This window comes from Colletotrichum gloeosporioides (assembly GCF_011800055.1).
Source record: "Colletotrichum gloeosporioides strain Lc1 chromosome Unknown consensus_19, whole genome shotgun sequence".
NCBI lineage: Eukaryota > Fungi > Ascomycota > Sordariomycetes > Glomerellales > Glomerellaceae > Colletotrichum > Colletotrichum gloeosporioides.
The window spans coordinates 603182-625866 of NW_025544664.1; the positions used below are offsets into that span (position 1 = coordinate 603182).

Consider the following 22685-nt stretch of genomic DNA (forward strand, 5'->3'; position numbering starts at 1 on the left):
ATTCAGGTTTACGATGCCGCAGAAAATGAACAGTGAGAGCTATGACGAAGAATATACTTTGACGATGTCCCGAGGTGCCCACATTCGGAGTCGGGAATGCTACATTCTTATCTTAGTTCCCGATGCCCAAAGCTTCGACATAGCTCCGAAAATTTGCAGGGGACGACTCCGACTGGGTTCTGGTTCAAAACTTACACGGCACCTTTTGCTACAAGGCACCGTCTGCAGACCCTGGTGGGAATCTTGCGGGGAATGGGGCATTCCAACCGTCGGATTGATGTGCAAGCATGCCACGTTTGAAGCCATTTGAATTGTGACAGGCTGTAGAATGAGGTTTACTCGCCAGTGATCCTTCGCTTAAATATTCACACCTTCGTTATACCTTCGTTGCGGGAGAACACAAGGCGAACTAAGGAAATTTATAATGAATTAGTAAACGGGACTTATTTGGGAACATATGAAGTTGGTAGCGAACACCCTATCGCTTCACAAAACACCCATCCATACCTTCTCGTCGCCTCCCAACGCAGACCTAATGACACAACAACAATTCCACTCTCCTGTTTGGTGGTAAAATAACTATCTTCAACGTCAATTTAACTTTGGGGAAATGAATGTCTACTCGACATAGTTGCTTTGGAAGAGCGGCGAGTTCTTGGGAAATGTTAAGGCCTCGCTCATCGAGACGCCTTCATACTGGTCCATTCCAACATGCCCACCCCTTGCCTTTCCTGAGAAGCCACTGCCACCAACACCTTCGCCAAGAATGTACTCAAATGCCAAATTTGCATGCTCCACGAAGAAGGTGTAGTGGCGTCTGTTGCTCGGAGAAACAAGCTCAAGCTGAAAACCTGTCACCTTATCCTTGAGAGTGCCCGTGACCGCGCCACCATACGTTTTGCTGGCAAGTACGTAATCTTCCGTGTCGGACGGAGTTGGCGACGTCGAACGAAAGACGGGAACACCATCTCTGAACAAAGCCGCAGATTGATGGACGTGGCCCTGGTCCAGGTTTGACTCAAAGCGGAAGAAGCTGAGAACGTAGGGCCCGAGCATTGCTCGCACACCTTGCAGGTTCTTCAAGCACGTAAACCAGCTGAAAGCGGACCAGAACCTCTCATGGCCACCAATGCCGCTCCAAGTCACCCTCTTGCCTTTGATCTCGACATCGAAGTCCAACGTGCCGGCAGGAATTGGTTGCGACCAGTGCAAGTGTCGAACGGGTTCCGTCGTCGCGTTCTCATTTGGCCAGACGTGGCCGTCGGCAGCAATAGGCAATGACTTGGATTTCGTGATGATCGTTCCTTTGACTGTGTCTGAGTGAAGAGTAATGATAGCCTCGCTCATGTCTGAGTTCACGAGGAAAGAGAACTGGTATCCTTCCTTCTCACTGTACCACACCCCCCTGACGCCTTGTGGGCAGGTTTCCATGACAGTTCGCTCGGCGTAGTAGAGCTCGGAAAATCGGGTGCCGTCAGAAAACCCAAACTCAAGCGACAGGCGAAAGTTGCCAGCACCTAGGATCGAATAGTTCGGGTCGCGGTAGAAGCCGAAGATGAACGACTGCATGCCATCCTCAGAGACGCCATCAAAGGCCCACTGCTCACCAGCAGTTGAGTTGAGTGGACGAATCTTGGGCATTTCTATGTTCTCGGTGGCGCCGCTAGCGAAATCAACTAGCTTCCTGCCCTTGGCCATGTCATAGGCCGTCAAATTGCTGATTTGACAGCCCGTCGCCTCGATGTTGTCGGTCAAAGGTACTTGCTGCTCTTGTACGGCAAGACCGGCGAGGTTTGGACTTTTCCAATGCAGAGGCCATGGTTCCAGCCAGACTTTGCTTCCCCAAACAGAGGAAATGAGCAGCGAAACCAGGAGAGTGTTTGCAGCAACCATCATTTCTCCGAGATGGCTGTTCGAAAAGACGCAGATGAGCTGTAAGGCGGAGTGGTCTTGTTGTGAATGTGTCAATGAATGCTGCGAGCTCGGTTAGGTCGTGTGAAGTGGCGAAAGAGCGTATGTGGGAGATTTCGCAGGCATACTTTATGGCTATCTACTCCAAATGCAGTCCCCCATCGGGGCTGGTGCGTCCCAATTGAGTTTTCGATGTCCGAAAGATACAATCGACCTCGGAGCCCAATGGGTGACTAGACAACATATAACCAGGTCCCGTAGATCAGTGTCCGACCGTCCAGCGACACCAACGTCGCTCTACAATTTTGTTCCCTTGTTTACACTTCAACTCACAATGCATATCCCTACCACACGAACTGCTGTCGTCCAAGGCGACGATGGTTGCTTACGGATCGACGAACATGTGCCCATGCCGCAGCCTAAACCCAACGAGCTCTTGGTGCAGGTGAAGGCTGTGGCCATCAACCCGTGCGACCACAAAATGTACGAACGATTCCCTTGCCCCGGCGCAGTTGACGGATGCGATTTTGCTGGAATCGTTGTTGGATTGGGATCCGACGTTACGGCCTTCAAAGTCGGCGACAGGGTGTGCGGAGCTGTCCACGGATCCAATCCGAGTCGGCCGGAGTCCGGGACATTCACCCAGTACACCGTATCCGAGTCCGAGTTTACGCTCAAGCTCCCGCCCAACATGTCATTCCGACAGGCTGTAGGTCTCAGCACGACCGGGCTTAGTACCCTAGGGATGGCAATTTACAAGGGTTTGATGTTGCCGGGGACCCCAATGCAGCCAGCCGAGAAGCCCCGCATGGTGCTGGTTCATGGGGCCAGTTCGTCGGTGGGAACAATGGCCTTGCAGCTCCTTCGCCTGTGAGTTCGTCTCCGAGCGGGGCAGACTCCGCCATTTTTGTGTCGCTTGGCAGGGTACCCTTGATACTAATGACCTTTGAATCCAAATAGAATAGGCCACATTCCCATTGCCACCTGTTCCCCGAGGAATTTCAACCTGGTCAAAAAGTACGGTGCAGAGGAGGTCTTTGATTACAACGACCCGGATTGCGGCAAGAAAATCAAGCTGTACACTCGCGACACGCTGTCCTACATCATCGACCCTTTCACAGACCTCAAAAGTGTTGCTCTGTGCTACGAAGCGATGGGACGAGCAGGGGGCCGCTATGCCTGCCTCGAGATGTATCCAGACTACGCTCTCGAACGGAGGGCCGTTAAATTATTCTTTGTCATGGGGATGGCCATTTTGGGTCATCGTCTGGACTTGGACTACGGCTACGAGAGAGACGAGGACCCGGAACTCCGAGCGTTTGGTATCCGCTGGTATAAAGACCTACAGAAGTTGCTGGATCAAGGGAATCTGAGACCCCATCCACTGAAGGAATTGCATGGGAAATTCGAGGGTATCCTAGAAGGCGTGGAGATGTTGAAGAATAAGGAGGTCTCCGGCCAGAAGCTGATCGTAACCTTGGACGAATCCTAATTAGTAGTTAACAATCGTTCTTTTTTTTCGTCTTCCAGTCCATGGACAGGCATCATAGATCACTGACCACAACATGCAGATTCATCAGTGTAAAGTGAGCATGCTCAGGTAACCCACAGGCTTCCCTCGGAAGTCCCCGAATGACTTTGGATGGTAGACAGGTTATAGTCCTCAACAGGAGACCTTCTTGTGAACCGTGCTGAATGGCTCCAGTTCAAGGCTTACATGGCAATGGTACATTCCCCATAGGCCGGGAACATGCTTTTGACTCTCGGCTGCATCGCTAAAACAGAGTTTGTGAATGAGGATTAGTGTCTCCGAAGTGACTACCGACCGCCGAAAATGCAGCTGACCTCTGATTCAAGGAGTAAGATGATATAACCCATATTCGCATCAGCCGTCCCGCATCTGCTGTACACATTCTCTTCCCTGCATACGAAATCGACAACACCTACCTCCAGGATCGACACCATGCTGCAACTACTTGGATTTGAACTGCTAACGGCAAAAGCATTCTTCTTGTTATTAGGCGGTGGCATCGGGGTAACTCTTGTCTACTTCTTGCATTTTTACAACGTCTGGCCATTCGGCAATGACGTTGAACCTGCGACCGCAGATCAGTTGCGACACATCCCGTTGCTCCGGTTTGACGGATCGAACAATGTTGAGAGATACATGAATGAGACGCGGAGTCTCCTTCGGCAAGGCTACGAAAAGTACTTGCGCCAAGGCATTCCTTTCCAGATTCGTCATCCCGTCGGCGAACTGGGCTCCCAAGTCCTCTTACCAACGAAGTACTTGGAAGAAGTCAAGAAGGCCCCGACAGACCTCTTCAGTTTCGAGGCCTATTCAGCGAAGTCCTTTCTGTTGGACTACAGTCGAGCTCCGAGACAGACGGAAGCTGCGGCACATGTAATTCGGGTTGACCTAAATAGAAACTTGGGTAAGCCGTCTATAATATCTTTATTTCTTTCCTTCGATTCATGCTGATCGGTTCTCCAGGTCCTCTAGTGACAGATCTCTGGAACGAAGCTGCCCAGCATCTTAGCGAGAACGTGTCCTTTGAGTGGAAGACGGTGTCGGCTTATGAGCTCGTGTGCAGGTTTGTGGCCCGCGTAGCTTCCGTCGCTCTCGTTGGAGCTCCGCTGTGCCGAAATCCGGCTTGGCAGCAGATCGTCGTTGAGACGACATTTGTTGCGTTTGGGGCTGCACAAGCCATCAAAGACAAGTACACACCACGCTGGAGATGGCTGGCTCCTTGGTCTGAGTCGATTCAAAAGGACTTGCGACGGATAAGAAAACAGTCAATTGACCTGCTACGGCCCCTCTACAAAGAGCGGCGCGAGGCGATGTCAAATACGGACAGCTTCCGAGATCCATCTGAAGTTTACAGAGACGTCGTCTTCTGGCTTATGAAGAGCAACCAGAAGGATCGATCATTGTACGGAATCACTGAATCGCAACTGTTCCTGTCTTTGACAGCCATACACACTACCTCGGGAACACTCAACTCGTTTGTCTACGATTGGATTGCGCATCCCGAGTACCATGACGACATCTTGCTGGAAGTCACCGAAACTCTTGCCAAGGTTCAGGCTAACAATGGCCAATGGACACTGCAGCATGTGGCTATGATGCGCAAGCTAGACAGTTTCATGAAAGAGAGTGCCCGGTTGAACCCCATAGGCTTTGGTAAGCCATGTTCCCCAAAGAGCCCTGTGAGCCGACGTCACGGAGCAAACCATTTGCTGACCCGGAATTCTCTAGTGTCTAGTCAGCGCTACACACTCAAGCCGTACACATTCAAGGATGGCTTCCACCTTCCGGCGGGCACGACTATCATGTTTCACTCTGACGGCGCTCACTATGACGCTGATAATTATCCTGATCCAGACAAATTCGATGGCTACAGGTTCCTGCGCCTTCGCGAGACAGTCGATCCCAATCGCTTCCATTACGCTTCGGTCTCGGATAGCGCGCTAGGCTTCGGCGCCGGAATACACGCATGTCCGGGTCGTTTCCTCAGTGCCATTGTAATGAAGTTCTTCCTGATCAACTTTATGACGCAGTACGAATTTAAATACGAACATGGCGGCACGGAGAGACTGCCGAATCTCTACAATGACAACACTAGCAGACCTGCCCCCACAGTCAACCTGCTGGTTAGAAGAAGGTACTAGGAAAGACTTGAGGAGAATGAATAGTCCATGGCGGAATACTCGAACACTCCCACTTTGGCTCGGAGGCGACAATTGTATTACACATGGACACTACCTATGAATAGAATCTAGCGGCCGTGATGACAAACGCCCCAACGAAGCTGCACCCAAGCCTGTTATTCTATGGAATTTCGAGATGAAATCATCATGTCCATCCCCAGAACCCCCCTTCTCATACAATATCATAAAAATGAGTACAATTTTTCATTCGTACACTCACCAGTATAAATCAAATTAAACCACGCGCATGAGCATGATCCCCTTTGATACCATTGATTGTACTGAGGAGTTAGACAATCAGCATTGCGGACATTCTAGACAGCAACCGATAAAAATAGCTTCTATCATCCATTTCACTGTTCAGTGATGCTGATATTGTTTATGAATCCTAACTCGCTGACCACATGTACTTGGCCTCAATCTATTAAGAGGATGTGAGGGAGCCAATGATCTTGCGTTGGCTGCTTCTACCGTCTTGACAAGACCGAGTCATATCTGGTGGATGAGGATTTAGAGTTGGACCATCCCCTCATGTCCACGCTGCCCACCTGTTCGGACGTGTCAGGGATCAACCTACACCCAGGATTTCTGGTTAGATCCCGACTTTGACGCAAAATCCAGCGAATCGGGGTGCGGTCTCGGTGTGTGGGTCGCCGAGCCCGATGCCAAAGGCAACGATGCAGGGATGCCGCAGCCGATCAGCGTGGTATAGCCATCATAAGCTGCAAGCTATGTCCACGTCCGAACTCTGAAGAGAGCTTTGATATTCGCATCGTCGCTGTGCTTTTGAGCCATGTGAAGACCTCCTTTTCCTCCCCTCCAACCAATCTTCTGATCAACACCAAGACAGAAATCAAACGCCGCCAATATGTCATTTTCAATCGAATCCAAGATTATTGAACCATACCTGGTTCTACGCCAAAGTTTGGCACCCCTCAGACTGTCCAGATGGCAAATGTTCAAATTCATTGCCAGAACTATCCTCTATTCAGCCTTTCCTCGCCTCTTTCTCCTTGGCACGGTCCTGAGTCTTGTAGTGTATGGTCTATATCGCGCGACTTGGGGTCGACAGCAACGAGAACCTGATCATGGCTTTCCCATCGTCAAAAGAAATGATTACCATTTCGACACCATCATTGCGGAAGGAAAGAAATTGGTGAGATGACATTTATATCTGCCTGGGAGTAGCACAAAGAACTGACATGGGACGACATAGTATCCGGACAAGCCTTTCATGGCTATCAACAAACGATACAGATTCGTCATCTACCCTACCAGCAGCTGGGACGAGCTCAAACGAGTTCCTGAGCAGACAGCATCTATCATGAACTTCCAGCATGTTTGTAACTCTGGGGATTGGAGTCTCATCGGCGGCGAGACACACGAACTCGTCAAGACCATCACTGCCGAACTCACCCGCTCCCTGCCCGCACGTGTCCTCAACCGTCAGCAAGACGCCAAAATGACCTTCGACACCATTATCGGTCATTGTACCGAGGAGAAGGGCTTCAACCTACTGATGACCTCTCTCGAGATCATCGCCAAAATCAATGCTTGCACATTTGTTGGCAGAGAACTTGGACGCAATCAGCGTTGGGTCAAAGCCGTTATTTACTCTCCTCTCTTCGTCTACATGGCAGTCACGCTCCTGAATGCTACACCAAGCATCCTGAGATCGCTCTTGCGTCCTTTGTACTTCCTGCCCGTTACCAAGAACTACTGGGACATGAAGCGGTTGCTGAAGCCAAAGCTCGACGACGAAATCAAGACATTCAAGGAAACTAAGGACAAGCGCAAGCTTCTCGTACCTAAGTCAGACGAAGATCTTCCCTTCACGCAATTCCTGCTGTCACGGTACACCGAGGTTGCGGCAACGATTAAGCAACTCGTCACAGACTACATCCAAGTCAGCTACACTTCTACCCCAACGACCGCTTCTGCGCTGTATCACGCGTTATGGGAGCTGGCGCAGCATCCCGAAGCAGCCGATATCTTGCGTCAGGAGCTTAAGGAGGTTATGGTGGACGGTCAGCTGCCGAGGACCCACCTCCAAGAACTGAAGCGGATGGACAGCTTCCTCCGCGAGTCTTTTCGACTTCATCCCATTACTCGCTGTAAGTTGCAATCCCAACCCTGAACAATTTTCATTGCTGTCCTCACAAGTGTCTGGTGCCTTTTTGGGGGATTTTTGAAGTAACCAACTTTGTTCGCAGTCACTCTTCAGCGTTACGTCAAAGAGCCTTTTCAACTTTCTGACGGCTCTACGGTCCCGCCCGGCGTAATGGCTGTTGTCGACGCGCAGGAGATCAATCGATCCCCCGAGCTCTGGGAGAATCCTGACAAGTTTGACATGGACCGATTTTATCGTCTGCGCGAGTTGTCTGGCAACGACAACCGCTATCACTTCGTGACCACTAGCTCAAACTCGCCAGGCTGGGGTGATGGATTGCAGGCCTGCCCTGGTCGCTTCTTCGCCACCAGCACGCTCAAAATAGTCATCGCTCATGTTGTTATGAATTATGACATTCGTCTGAGGAAGGTAGCACCTCTGAAGAGCAGTCCCTTGGTCAACGGGTCGTACGCACCGGACAATTCGGTTGAGATATTGTTCAAGTCTCGATCTGCTAAGTAGTTCAGACGCTAGGAGAGCAAACATCCTCAGCCATCGTTTCAAAGTCTATAGCATCACTGAGATAGGACACACATTGCAATCGTCAAAATTCGTCGTTGATGAAGTCTTGTAATCAAATTACCTTCACTGCAAATGATCATCGACGTCAGTCTTCAACACTAGTGAGGTGTCCGCTCACCAATTGTGGATCAATGTGATCAACAGTTTCTTTCTAGGACGCTCTCAATTTTCTGTTAAGAAAACAGAGTACATATCACTTTGCGAGCCAAATGCACTTGAGATTATTTTATGGGGAAGAATCATGAGACAAATACCATCTGATCCATGTGTTGACCTTCCATGCTTGTTCGAGGCGACTGTTCCCAGCAGCACTGTCAGCATTTCAGGCTACACGCGAGCGCAAGATGCCCGAAAGCTTCGCATGCCTCTTACTGTACTGAGAGAGGCTTTGGCTGGATACGCCATGTTGAAATCGCCCTTGCAGCTGGACTTGGGGCTCGGCGTTTCGGGGCCGATTCAGAATCGGCGTCAACTCCCTGGTTCGGCGAACAAAGGTGGGGCAGCAACTACAGTGGTAGCTGAGTCATTCTGAGGCTGGATGTGAAGATCGGAAACTTGGAACATTGGTGCGAAAGTCAGCCGTGGTGAAAGTTAGTTTGTTCCAATGCAAGGTACAGAGCTTCTTGTCATCGGAGTTCGGACCGGTGAGCTATTGTCGCAGCATTGCAGATGTGATGCAACGGTTCATGTAGATATCGGTTTGCTTGAATACTGAGCATGTCTTTAAAAGAAGACTCTTGGAAATGATGTACGATAGATCGAAGCTAGTTGAGCTCCTTTGCCGTCATTTTCAACAAGTCTCAAACGCTCAACATGAAGACCCAGAACGAGCCTATCGCCATTATTGGCACCGGCTGCCGCTTTCCCGGGAGCTGCGACAGTCCGTCGAAGCTATGGGAGCTGCTGGAGGATCCCCGAGACTTGTTGAAAGAAATTCCAGACGATCGATTCAGCGCCGACGGGTTCTACCATCCCCAAAACTCACATCATGGAACTAGCAACGTACGACATTCATACCTGCTCGACGAGGATTTGCGCACCTTTGACGCGCAATTCTTTGGAATCAAAGCCATCGAGGCCAGCTCGATTGATCCACAGCAGCGTCTGCTCATGGAAACAGTGTATGAGGCACTGGAGTCAGCCGGGCTGTCTATAAAGCGACTGCAAGGTTCTGACACGGCTGTCTATGTTGGTGTGATGAGCGCCGACTTTACCGAGATGCTGGCGCGTGATATTGAGAAATACCCCACGTATTTCGCCACAGGCACAGCACGCAGCATTTTGAGCAACCGCCTGTCTTACTTCTTTGACTGGCATGGCCCGTCCATGACAATTGACACAGCTTGCTCATCAAGCTTGATTGCTCTGCACCAAGCTGTGCAGGTCCTTCGTTCAGGACAATCCAGAGTCGCCGTGGTAAGTTCAGGCTTTGGAGCCACATGGGCAGAATCAGTTTGGTAGTAAAGCATATGCTGATGTCAACAGGCTGCCGGATCGAACCTCATTCTAGGTCCAGAGCAATACATCGCGGAGAGTAAACTTCAGATGCTCTCCCCAGCGGGGCGAAGCCGCATGTGGGATGCGGAAGCTGACGGCTATGCCCGTGGGGAGGGTATCGCCGCTGTCGTTCTGAAGACTCTCAGCCAGGCTCTGGCCGATGGTGATGATATTGAGTGCATCATTCGCGAAACCGGCATTAATCAAGACGGCAAAACTCCCGGTATCACCATGCCTAGCTCCAAAGCACAAGCATCTTTGATTAGATCTACCTATGCCAGGGCAGGTCTTGACTTGAGCAAAGCAAGCGATCGACCTCAGTTCTTTGAGGCTCATGGTACTGGTGAGTTATTTATGATGCTGCCGATCCGATTTGCATCACAATCACTAACAAGACTAGGTACTCCCGCCGGAGACCCCATTGAAGCTGCGGCAATCAGCGACGCTTTCTTCGGCGACGACGTAAAGTCAAAGTCTACAAACACGCACGACACTCTTTTTGTTGGCTCTATCAAGACAGTCATTGGTCACACTGAAGGCACAGCCGGTCTTGCGGCCATTATCAAGGCCTCGCAAGCGCTACAATCAGGCACTCTTCCACCGAATCGTCTTTTCAACCGCCTGAATCCCAAGATTGAGCCCTACTATTCAAACCTGAAGATCCTGACCGCGGCACAACCGTGGCCGAGACTGCCAGAGAACGGCATACGCAGAGTCAGTGTCAATAGTTTCGGTTTCGGAGGCGCGAATGCCCACGCCATCGTCGAAAGTGCGGACGCCTACGTAGCCAAGAAGACATCGGTGACAAGCCCCCGCTCATTTGCCCCCTGTCTCCTGTCAGCTGCTTCAGACATTGTCCTTACTTCCATGATCGAGCGCCTCAAGGGCTTTTTGAAGAACCAGCAATCCAACGGCAGTACCGGGATCAACATGCGCGATCTGGCATGGACGCTGTGTAACCGTCGTTCAACCTTGGGGTCCCGCACTGTCGTGCCCGCAGCCAAAGATACGCAAGATCTCATCCACAAGTTGGACGCTTCTATTCAGTCCCCCGCTGTCTTTTCCGCCAACAAGTCGTCCGGTACCGGCATTCGGGTCTTTGGCGTATTCACCGGCCAGGGCGCGCAGTGGCCGCGGATGGCGGCTGAGTTTATTGAAGACTCTCCCGCCGTTGCGAACATCATTAAACGCCTCGATCAAAGCCTCCAATCGCTGCCGCCGCGCGACCGACCTTCATGGACGTTGCGCGATCAACTACTAGCTCCAAAAGAATCCTCCATGGTGGCCAACTCATCTCTGGCCCAACCGCTTTGCACGGCCGTCCAGATCATACTTGTTGATCTGTTGAGAGTTGCTGGAATACAGTTCTCTGCGGTGGTTGGCCACTCCTCGGGCGAAATTGGCGCAGCATACGCCGCCGGCTATCTTTCTGCGACTGATGCAGTCCGGATTGCCTATTACCGAGGTCTTCACCTCCAGTTGGTGACTACGAAAGGAGCCATGATAGCTGCGGGGACGACGTTTGAGGATGCTCAAGAGCTTTGCTCGCTGCCTGCTTTTGAGGGGCGAGCATGTGTGGCTGCGAGCAACTCCCCAGCCAGTGTCACGTTGTCAGGTGACGCCGATGCCATCGAGGAGATCCAGATCGTCCTCGAAGACGAGAAGAAGTTCAATCGCCTGCTCAAGGTGGACCGTGCTTATCATTCTCATCATATGAAGGTCGTGGCCGAGCCATACAAGCGGTCGCTAGAGGAGTGTGGGATCAATATCTTGCGTCCTACCAGCGGCTGTCGCTGGGTGTCTTCCGTTTTTACGTGCGAGATTTCCGAAATTCCTTCGCATGTGAGCCTTGGCAGTTCGTACTGGGCTTCCAACCTTGTTGAACCAGTTAGGTTTGCTGAGGCCTTGGAGGTGCTTTACTTGGGCAACACAATGGACGGAATGTTCAATCTCGGAATTGAGGTCGGACCCCATCCCGCACTTCAGGGACCTGTAAAGCAGACTGGTAGGTCATTCTCTTGTTTCTATACGTCTGCCGTAACTAACTATTTACTGGCATAGTGCAAGAATACACTGGGGAGTCACCGTTGGCTTACACGGGACTATTGGAGCGTGGGAAGAACGGCACTGAAAGCGTCTCCAAGAGTCTCGGTTACATCTGGCAGATGTTTGGAGAGGGTGTCGTTGATTTCAACGGATATGAGGCCTTCTGTTCCGGTGAACTGGTTGACAAGCCAACATTCGCCGTCACAAAGGGCCTTCCCACCTATCCTTGGGACCACAGTCGGACACTTTGGCAAGAGTCTCGGCTCTCAAAGGCTTTCAGGACGAATAAGAACCGCTCACACGAGCTTCTCGGCCGCCAGATTCTGGACGGCGTACCGGGCCGCATGCGATGGCGTAATGTCATCAAGCGCAGCGAAATCGAGTGGCTCGAAGGTCACCAAGTCCAGAGTCAGATCGTGTTCCCCGCGGCTGCGTACGTTTCGGCTTGTATAGAAGCCTGTATGCGCGCGTTCTCCGAAGATGGCTCCGTTCAGTGCATTGAGCTTCGCGACTTCGACATTGGACATGCAATGGTGTTTGAGGACGATGACAGCACTGGTGTCGATGCGACAATTGAATTGGGCGAAATCATGAAATCGGACAACACCATCAGCGCCCGATTTGGGTTCCACTCCACGTCAAGCAATGATGCTCTGGCCATGAACACTCATGCCAGCTGCCGAGTTATCGTCGTTCTGGGTGAAAGTGACGCCAATATCCTGCCGCCGAAGCCGCACGATGAAGACGAATTTTTGCTCTTAGATGTCGAAGAAGACCGATTCTACAACAACCTCGATGGCCTCGGCTTTGGGTACTCGGGGCCTTTCCGCGCCCTCCGGGGACTGAGACGCCGGCTTGGATATGCCGAGGGTCTCATCCAGAATCCGGCCTCAACAGTTGACATCAACGTTCAACCGCCGTTACTGGTCCATCCAGCTACACTGGACTCCGGCATTCAGTCCATCATGATGGCTTACTCATACCCTGGGGATACCATGCTGCGCTCCGTCTACGTTCCCACACGATTTGAACGCATTCTTGTCAACCCGACACTCTGCGCTGGTTTTGCCGGTCAACCTGTCAAGGTCCCGTTCGATTCGGTTGCATTCACGGGCGCCGCGAAGAGTGTGACAGGCGACATCAATATTTACTCACCTCGTGGCACGACATTCAAAGCTCTGCAGCTCGAGGGTCTTCAGACTCGCCCCCTTTCTGATCCCACTCAGTCCGACGGCATTAATATCTTCACCGACATGTCATGGAATGTCGCCAAACCTGACGCCGAAATCGCTATTGCAACGACATCGGTCCCGCCCCTGGATGGAGATTTCTTCTTCGCACTCGAGCGCGTTGCTTACTATTATCATCGCGTTCTCGGCCGCGCATTTCCCTCCCGCGAGCGCGAGGACTTGGAATGGAACTTCAAGCGGTTGCTCGAGTACAATGACTACGTTCTGAACAGCGTCGCAACGGGGACGAATCCATTCGCAAAAGAAGAGTGGAAGCATGACACCGAGGAGATTATCAACGGGATCCTCGATAAGTACCCGCAGAGCGCCGACCTGAGGCTCATGCGTGCCGTCGGTGACAATATTGTAGCCGTGGCTCGGAAGGAGACCACAATGCTTGAGCACATGATCCAGGACAACAAGCTCAATAACTTCTACGAGTTTGGAGAGGGCTTTCCCCGCTACACTTCGTACCTAGCCACTTTTGCTGGCCAGGTTGCCCACCGGTATCCTCACATGAAGGTTCTCGAGATCGGCGCCGGGACGGGTGGTGCTACGAAGGCCGTTCTCAGGGAAGTGGGTGGCCAGTTCTCTAGGTACGACTTCACCGATATCTCAGGCGGATTCTTCGAGAAGGCGTCCGGGGTCTTTTCGTCATATAAGTCCAAGATGAACTTCAGAGTTTTGGACATAGAGAAAGATCCTTTGGCGCAGGGCTTCGAAGAAGGGTCGTACGACCTGATTGTGGCATCACTTGTGCTCCACGCCACCCGCAACCTGGCGGAGACCATGGTTAACGTCCGCAAGCTGCTCAAGCCGGGCGGTTACCTCTTGCTGCTTGAGATCACCGAAAACGAGCAGATGCGATTCGGTCTTCTCTTTGGCGGTCTTCCTGGATGGTGGCTTGGAGCCGATGACGGTCGCGTCTTGTCTCCATGCATCGGTCTTGAGGCATGGGACAATGTTTTCAAACAGACTGGATTTTCCGGAGTTGAGACCGTTGTCCCACATCACGACACTCTCCCAGTTCCGCTGTCCGTTATCGTGGCGCAAGCAGTCGACAGCAAGGTCGAGTTCCTGAAACAGCCCTTGGGCCAATCTTTAGAGGCCAATGTCATTCCTCGGCTGACAATTATTGGCGGTGGATCTGAAAGCTCAGCACTGGCTTTCGAAGTGCAAAGACTTCTCTTCACGCACTATGGTGCCATCCGATTCGTCGAGTCACTGCATAGTCTCCAGGACGGCGACTTGGATGTTGGTGGCAGCGTTCTATGCCTGGCCGATATGGATGGTCCCGTGTTGAAATCGATCGATGCGACCAAGCTTCGTGGCTTTCAGGAAGTCTTCCAGCAATCCAAGCATGTTCTTTGGGTTACTAGAGGCGTTCGTGACGGAGACCCCTACGCCAGAATGGTTGTCGGATTCGGAAGGACGATTGTGCTTGAGATGCTGCACTTGCGACTTCAGTTTCTTGACCTTGACACAACAGCGATACTCAGCCCCTATGCCATTGCCGAGGCGATGCTCCGGTTCGACGTAGCAGGGTCCTGGGATGATGGTGGCGACATGGCATACTCTCTGTTGCACTCTCACGAGCCTGAGCTGTTTCTCGACGCTAGTGGTAAACTCTATGTCCCCCGCTTCAAGCACAACACCGACATGAACAATCGCTACAAGTCGGGAAGGGGCACGGTCAAAGACCTGGTCAACACCGAAACTTCAACAATTGAGCTCCGTCATCAAAGCGATAGCAAAACATGGGAGCTTATGGAAGTTGATGCCCAACCTGCTCATCCATCATGGTTCTCACGAGATTATCTTGTTGACGTGGATGTTACCTACTCTGTCAACCGATCCGTGGCCATAGCCAAGGACTGCTTCCTCTTCCCTGTCCTAGGAAAAGACACTCGCACTGGAGACTCTGTCCTGGCATTGGCTCCGAGTCTGGTGTCTAAGGTCTCTATTCCCAGGTCCTTTGTTCTCTACGGGATCCCCTTATCAGATGACCAAGGGGCCGAGATTGTCGAGGTGTTCTACTCAGAGCTGATCGCACGTGCGGCCTTGGGGAACGAACGCCTTTCCGGCACTCACATTATCCTGATTGAGCCGCGGAATCACTTGGCTGAGTCGGTCAACGGGTTGGCAGCTGAGCAGGGGGCCAGTGTCCTATGTCTGACATCCAAAACCAACACCAAGTGGACTCATGTCGGGCCCCGGACGTCCAAATTGGCAATTCAGCACCTGATCAAGCCCGATACCGCGCCTGAAGCCAACTATTGCGTCATGGACATGATCAATGACGGAAATGTCGCTATTGCAATCTCCGACTTCTTGCCACCGGCCCAATGCCGCATCGTCCGAAAGGCCGATCTCACTGGCTCTGCTGGGCACCTACCGACGCGCGACTGTTCAAGAGACATTCGAGCTGTTCTGGCTGATGCTTCTAGTTATGTCTTGAACAACCGGAGGATGAAAAAGAGCACTGGTGAGCCAGACGAGCCAGCTTTCGCCGTCCTGTCACCCAAAGACGTGGCTGGCCCGGAATCTCCTGCCGAGTTTGTCGTCTCTTGGAAATCTTTGGCGAGCACGGTTCTGGTTTCTGTGGAACCCATCGAAACCAAGGTTCGTTTCCAGAGTGACAAAACGTACTGGCTGGTTGGTCTCACTGGTGGCCTCGGTCTCTCGCTGTGTGCCTGGATGGTACGCCAAGGCGCTCGTCACATTGCCATCAGCAGTAGAAATCCCAAGGTCGATGCGGGCTTCTTGTCCAAGATGCGTGGCAAAGGTGTCAACATCGAACTGCTTGCCGTGTAGGTTTCCTCTTTTGCCCGGCTTCGTTGATCGTCGCGGTTCATGGCTGACTCGTTGTTTGCAATTAGAGACGTTATCGATCGCGATTCTGTTCAAAATGCACACAAAATTATCCAGAAAACCATGCCAGCAATCGCCGGAGTGGCTCAAGGCGCCATGGTCTTGCACGACACCATGTTTTCCGAGCTTGACATGGAGCGCGTAGAGAAGGTCACGAAGCCCAAGATTCAAGGCAGCTTGCATCTTGAAGAAATCTTCCATGATGCGGATCTGGACTTCTTCGTCTTTTTCTCTTCTATGGCATCCATCGTCGGCAATCCGGGCCAGTCAGCCTATGCCGCGGCCAACATGTTCATGTCTGGTCTTGCAACCCAGCGCAGACGCCGAGGACTCAACGCGTCCGCGGTTCACATCGGAGCCATTTTTGGCAACGGGTACGTTACGAGAGAGCTAACACTCGCCCAGCAGGAATACCTGAAGAGGGTAGGCAACCAGTGGCTCTCGGAGCAGGACTTCCATACCCTCTTTGCCGAGGCTGTCTACGCTGGACAGGAGCATCGCGGCAAGAACCCCGAGCTGGCTACGGGCTTGATGACCATTGATGACAGCGACGATTTTGGGAAGAACGTCACATGGTTCAACAACCCCATGTTCCAGCATTGCGTGAGAACAGCACAGAATCAGGGACAGGCAGTGGACTCTGGCAAGAGCCGTCGCCGAGTCCAAGCCAAGGTTCTGCTTCAAGAAGCCGTCAGCTCAGATGATATCCGCGAGATTATCTACGGTGAGTACCGCTATCGTGATCGAACTACCGATTCAAGCAACGTTCCGAAGCTAATGGTGTTTGACGCGATAGATGCCTTTGCAGCCAAGTTGCAGGACGCTCTGCAAGTCGAGGAGGGCCGAGCTGTGGGCAGCTTGACAGCAGACAATCTTGGCATCGACTCTTTGGTCGCAGTTGATATCCGCTCCTGGTTCATCAAGGAGTTCCAAGTCGAGGTTCCAGTCCTCAAGATTCTTAGCGGCGCCACCGTTGACGACATCATCGCCCAAGCCCAGAAGCTGCTGTCGAAGGACCTGATCCCCAAGTTCGATGCGAACGCAACAGGCTTGTCCAAGCCTCAAGAGAAGGTCACGACTGCGGCGCCGACAGAGGTGAAGGAGACTCCGGCGCCGACTCTTAAACCAACAGCAACGGCGCCGAAGGCTGATTCGCTCAAGCCCAAGGCCGTGAGCAAATCTGGGATGTCTGCTGTTCCATCGAACAAGATGGAGAAGAAGGACACCAAGCCTACAATCTCGTTCAATTTGCCGAAGCAACAGCCACCAAAGGAAGAGACACGGACCCAGGCGACTCCGAAACAAGACCTGGTTGCTCCGCCTCAGCTATCGCCTTCAACACCCGCCAAGTCCATCTGGTCACCCACCACAGACGTCAGATCTAGTATTGACTCTCTGATGTTCGACAAATCCACAACAATGTCTGTCCCTATCTCTCCGGCAAGCTCCATGTCTACTCCGGCATCCAATGTCGACAAGCCCGAGGCCGGATGCCAACAGCTTTACCACAACGCATTCCGTACTCTTGCGGAGCCAGATATTTGCAAGTATCTCGCGCAGAACAATGCGATTGCCAGCGCCGGTACTCATATTACCAAGAGCGTTCCCATTTCCTTCGCTCAGTCTAGGTTCTGGTTCTTGCAACACCTTTTGGACAATCCTGCGTCGGCTCTCAACATCACCATGGCCATTGACCTCAGAGGCCCTTTGAACATTCAGAAGCTCGAGAGAGCGGTGTTGTCAGTGGGCCAACGACATGAGGCACTTCGCACTAGGTTCACAGCCAGCAAGAACTCGGAAGGTGTTGTTCAAGAGGTCCTTGCTGGGTCTTGCCTGAGCCTTGAAGTCTACGAAATAAACGACGTCAGCCATGCTGAGCAGTTTTACAAGGCGCTGGCCGAGCACAAGTACCGTCTCGACCAGGGTGAGAACATGAGAATTATTCTTCTCAGGATGATGCCAACATCATACCGCCTCCTCATCGGTTATCACCACATCAACATGGATGGCGTCAGTCTTGAAGTGGTTCTACGAGAACTGCAACTCGGTTACGATGGTCAAAACCTCTCCCCGGCACGAGACATCATGCAGCACCCCGATTTCTCCAACCAGCAACGATTGGACTACGATTCAGGACGCTGGTCTGAGGATCTTGCCTTCTGGCGCAACGAGTTCAGAGGCCAACCCCCTCCAGTGCTTCCTCTTCTTCCCTTGGCTAAGGCACAGTCCCGCGTGCCTCTGACGACTTACTCAACAACCACGATCGAGTTCTACCTTGACGAGGAAACTTCGACCAATATCCAGTCAACCTGCAAGATGCTCAAAGTTTCACCCTTCCATTTCCACCTTGCCGTCTTCTACACCCTCTTGGCTCGGTTGGTCGACGTTGATGAGCTTTGTATCGGCGTTAGCTCAGCAAACCGACAAAGCCCTGAGGCCATGGAGAGTGTCGGTTTGTACCTGAACCTTCTTCCCCTTCTCTTCAAAGTCGACCAAAATCATACCTTCGCCAACGTCCTCAAGCTAGTCCGGACCAAGGCTCTGAACGCCTTCAGCCATGCAGTGGTACCATTCGATGTCATCGTCAAAGAGCTCGGCGTCGCAGGAACTACCTCGCATAGTCCGATCTTCCAGGCCATGGTCAACTACCGCCCGGGAGTATCGGATGCTCGCCAGTTCTGCGACTGCGACAGCGAAATTCTGACATTCAAGCAGGGTGACGTGGCGTATGATCTGACGTTGGACATCATTGAGAATCCTGGTGGTGCGTGCCGTATCATGCTCAGCGGCCAGTCGGTCTTCTATGGCAAGTCAGAAATGGCACATATGAAGAGCATATACTTGGAGCTTGCGAACTCCGTCTCTTGCAACCCGGCAACTCGATTGAGCGCTGCTCCTATCTACCGCTCAGCTGACATCAAGGCCGCCATCGAGCTTGGACGAGGTAAGTTTGAGTTCCCAGTACTTGTGCCTGGTATCTCACGATGGCTGACCCGGTTTTCCTAGGACCCTTCCAAAAGCCGAAATGGCCAGCCACCTTGGTACATCGGATTGACGACATGATCGAGCGCTTCGGCGACAGAATTTCTGTCAAGGACGGCAAGGCACCCAGCATCACCTACCGAGAAATGTCACGAAGAATCGGGACCATCAGCAACGCTTTAAGCAAACATTGTACCCGCCCCATTGGCATCAACAACAAAGTCGGAGTTCTCCTCGATCCCGGCTTCGATTGGATTTGCTCAATGTTGGCCGTTCTTCGCCTAGGGGCAACCTACATACCTCTCGACATCACCATCGGCTGGGAGAGACTATCGTCCATCGTGCGAGATTGCGAACCGGATCTAGTTCTGGTAAACAATCGAACAGAACCCGAGGCTAAGCATCTCCAACACACCATTGCATCTGAGCAGCTGGTCAACGTGGAAGCTCTCGCCACAGCTTTGAACCAACGCGCAGGCCCCATCGCTGCCCAGTCAGGCCTTGCTGCGGCCCTCATGTACACCAGCGGCTCGACAGGTGTACCCAAAGGGATCGTCATGAAGCACGAATCGTTCCGCAACACTGTGGAGGTCTTGACAAAGATGGTGTCTTACCGTGAGGGACAAGAGACATCCCTCCACCAGAGTTCCTACAGCTTCGATATGTCCCTCAGTCAGATCTTCCTGGCTCTTTCCAATGGAGGCACGGTCCACGTTGTGCCGAGGGAACTACGCGGCGATCCGGAAGCCATCGCTTCGATCATCGCCAAAGAGGGCATCACGTTCACGACCGCGACCCCGTCCGAGGCTATCAGCTGGATCGATTACGGAGATGCCGTAACGCTCGGCAAGTCTTCCTGGAGAAAGTTGCTGAGTGGCGGCGAGCCAGTCAGAGAAAGTCTGACCAAGAGCTTGCGCAAGGTTGACAATCCCGACCTGGAGCTCGTCGACTGTTACGGCCCTACAGAGATCACATTTTGCTGCAGTACTAGGCTTGTAGACTACCGCCTCGAAAAAGCTCCCAGTACCGAAGCGGAAGGGTTCAAGACTTGGCCCAACTACTCTGTCTACATCCTCGATGCCAACCGAAAGGTTGTTCCTGCCGGAGTTCTCGGTGAGATCGCCGTCGGCGGTGCGGGTGTTGTCGCTGGATACAGCCACCGCGAGCTCAACAACGTTGGCTTCGCTCAAGACGCCTGGGCCTCTTCAGAGTTCTCACAGAGTGGTTGGAATCGACTGCATGTGACTGGAGACACTGGCAAGCTCAACCCGACCGACGGTACGCTCATTCTCAGTGGAAGAATTGCGGGAGACACCCAGATCAAGCTTCGAGGCATGCGCATCGACGTTCGTGAGATAGAGTTGGCCATCGTGCAAGCCGCCGAGGGCAGCATCTCCGACGTGGTGGTCGCCGCCCGAGAGTCCAAGGCCACCGGCGCCAGTTCATTGATTGCATTCGCCCTGACAGCTGGATCAAAAGCTTCCCAGGACCTCAGCCGCGTTCTGGCTCGGCTTCCTTTGCCCGGATACATGCGTCCAGCAGCCATCATTCCTCTCGATGAGTTCCCCAAGAATCCTTCCGGCAAGGTCGATAGGATCGCTTTGAAAAACTTCCCGCTGCCTAAGGCCCAAGAGTTGGAGATTCAATCTGCGGGTCATGGTGATGTTAAGCTGAACGACATTGAATCACAGCTGTTGCAGCTCTGGTCACAGCTCATATCACTCGAGGTGCTCTCGCAGTATCAGATCACCAAGGAATCCAACTTCTTCCACGTCGGCGGGAGCTCTATTCTGCTCGTCCAGTTACGAGCCCTGATAGAGAGCTCTTTCGGCACAAAGGTCACCCTATTCCAGCTGTTTGAATCGGGTACGTTGGCAGGCATGGCGGCAGTCATCGCCTCACTTTCATCCGCATCCTCGGAGACGCCAGCAGCACAAGCCCTCACCTCCACCACCGAGATAGACTGGGAGAAGGAAACCAGCATCTCTCCTGATATTCTCCGTGTGCGCGGTGAGCGATTCCACTTCGGAAACCCGACCGTCGTGGTCCTCACGGGAGCCACAGGCTTCTTGGGCCGAGCCATCTTGACACGCCTGCTCGAAGACAGCGTCGTCGAGAAGATCCACTGTATCGCAGTCCGCCGAGACGTCCAAGACGAGATCTTCCGCTCGCCCAAGGTTGTTGTGCACCACGGAGATCTAGCGGCTCCGCACTTTGGTCTACCGGAGAAGACGCTTTCTGACATCTTCTCCAAAGCACACGCCGTGATCCACAACGGCGCTGATGTTTCCTTCATGAAATCTTACGCCACCTTGAAGCCGGTCAACTTCGAGACCACAAAGAAGCTTGTGCGTCTCAGCCTGCCGCACCGGGTTTCCTTCCATTACATCTCATCGGCTAGCATCGTCCAACTTACGGGACAGGAGACCTGGGGTGCCGAGTCCGTCAAACCTTACCCGCCACTTGCAAGCAGGAACATGAGCGGATACATCGCAACCAAGTGGGCCAGTGAGCGATACCTTGAGAAGATTAGCGACCAGTGCGACTTGCCCATCTGGATTCACCGTCCCTCTTCCATCAAGGGGGCGGGCGCACCGGCGGGCGACCTGATCTCCAATCTGCTGCATTATTCGAAAGACATCAAAGCCATGCCCGACGTCAGCTCCTGGAACGGTTGGCTGGACTTCATCACAGTGGAGGGCGCGGCTATGCAAATTGTAGATGAGATTTACAAGGATTACTCTTGGCCAGGCCGGGTCGCATATCTCTACGAGAGTGGTGAGGAGATTGTTCCGTTGACGGACCTTAAGGCCACTTTTGAGCGCGATACTGGATATGCGTTTGAGGTGCTGGCGATGGATGAGTGGGCGACACGAGCCGAGTCCAAAGGAATGAGCGTGCTACTTGGCGAGTATCTACGTGGCGCGGCCAATGCGCCAGTTACGCTGACGATGCTGCAAAAGGAAGAAGCCTGGCTTTGAGAGTTTAGCGGTTCTTCCGCCAGCTTGATGATGATCATGACATGGAGTTCCAGGAGTTCTGGAGATGGTTCTTATTTGTAACGATGTTTCTTTTGTACTTGATAGCGTATTATGATTGAGCACATGTATCTCACTGAAACAGTGGTATGTCGGTGTGAAAGATGATGACGTTCTTCACATCTTGCCAGCTCAACTCACGCGATAGATACATGTAAGCTCCCAAATGACCTGAATATGCAGACAATCACAAATACCCTCTCATTCTCTCTAATTCAAGAGTCCACGTGCGCAATATACATGTGATGTGACAGTACCTTATTACCCGAATCACTCGCAGGGCTCGCGTTACTTCGTATTGACATCTTGCAGTGCGGTCCAGTCAATCACACCATTGAAAGGGTCTTGAAGTTGCTCAATCCTACCTAATGTAACCATACTCATGCAAGATTCCAAAGTAGAGAGTCAATTCCAGCTTCCTACCTAAATCTGTAAGATTTATGGCACAAGCCTTGGTCAAGTGTTACAGAGGGGTAGGTTTTCCTCCAGACGAGCCCCCATGCTTTCTGTCTTACCAACTACATGTATCGACAGCGATCACTTCCCTGGTGAGCAGGGTAGCTACTCAGCGCCATGCAGACAGCCCTCCCCCCATACAAGGCGCCGAAGTCCCGACCGAACGCCCTTCTTGTTTCGGCCAGGGGCACTCCGATGTCTCCGAGTCCGAAGACCACACAGTCACCGATATGAGAGGGGTATACTGTAAGG

The 22685-nt window shown here is 52.5% G+C and overlaps 3 protein-coding genes across 3 annotated transcripts; 2 read left to right on the top strand and 1 right to left on the bottom strand.

Annotated features, from left to right (window-relative positions):
* Positions 1 to 618: 618 nt before the first annotated feature.
* Positions 619 to 1893, bottom strand: GCG54_00006472 (Diels-Alderase ccsF; the record flags this gene model as incomplete). Its single annotated transcript, XM_045406473.1, has 1 exon — positions 619 to 1893. One exon carries the CDS (start codon positions 1891 to 1893, stop codon positions 619 to 621), a length of 1275 nt encoding a protein of 424 aa, XP_045267765.1.
* A 352-nt stretch (positions 1894 to 2245) lies between these two features.
* Positions 2246 to 3403, top strand: GCG54_00006473 (Trans-enoyl reductase ccsC; the record flags this gene model as incomplete). Its single annotated transcript, XM_045406474.1, has 2 exons — positions 2246 to 2781; positions 2872 to 3403. 2 exons carry the CDS (start codon positions 2246 to 2248, stop codon positions 3401 to 3403), a joined length of 1068 nt encoding a protein of 355 aa, XP_045267766.1.
* A 471-nt stretch (positions 3404 to 3874) lies between these two features.
* On the top strand, positions 3875 to 21920 carry GCG54_00006474 (Polyketide synthase-nonribosomal peptide synthetase; the record flags this gene model as incomplete). Its single annotated transcript, XM_045406475.1, has 13 exons — positions 3875 to 4346; positions 4406 to 4505; positions 4797 to 5095; positions 5171 to 5565; positions 6839 to 7736; positions 7836 to 8250; positions 9088 to 9730; positions 9800 to 10154; positions 10212 to 11816; positions 11873 to 15896; positions 15966 to 16681; positions 16754 to 18901; positions 18964 to 21920. The coding sequence occupies 13 exons, from the start codon at positions 3875 to 3877 to the stop codon at positions 21918 to 21920; spliced, it is 15027 nt and encodes a 5008-aa protein (XP_045267767.1).
* Positions 21921 to 22685: the final 765 nt, after the last annotated feature.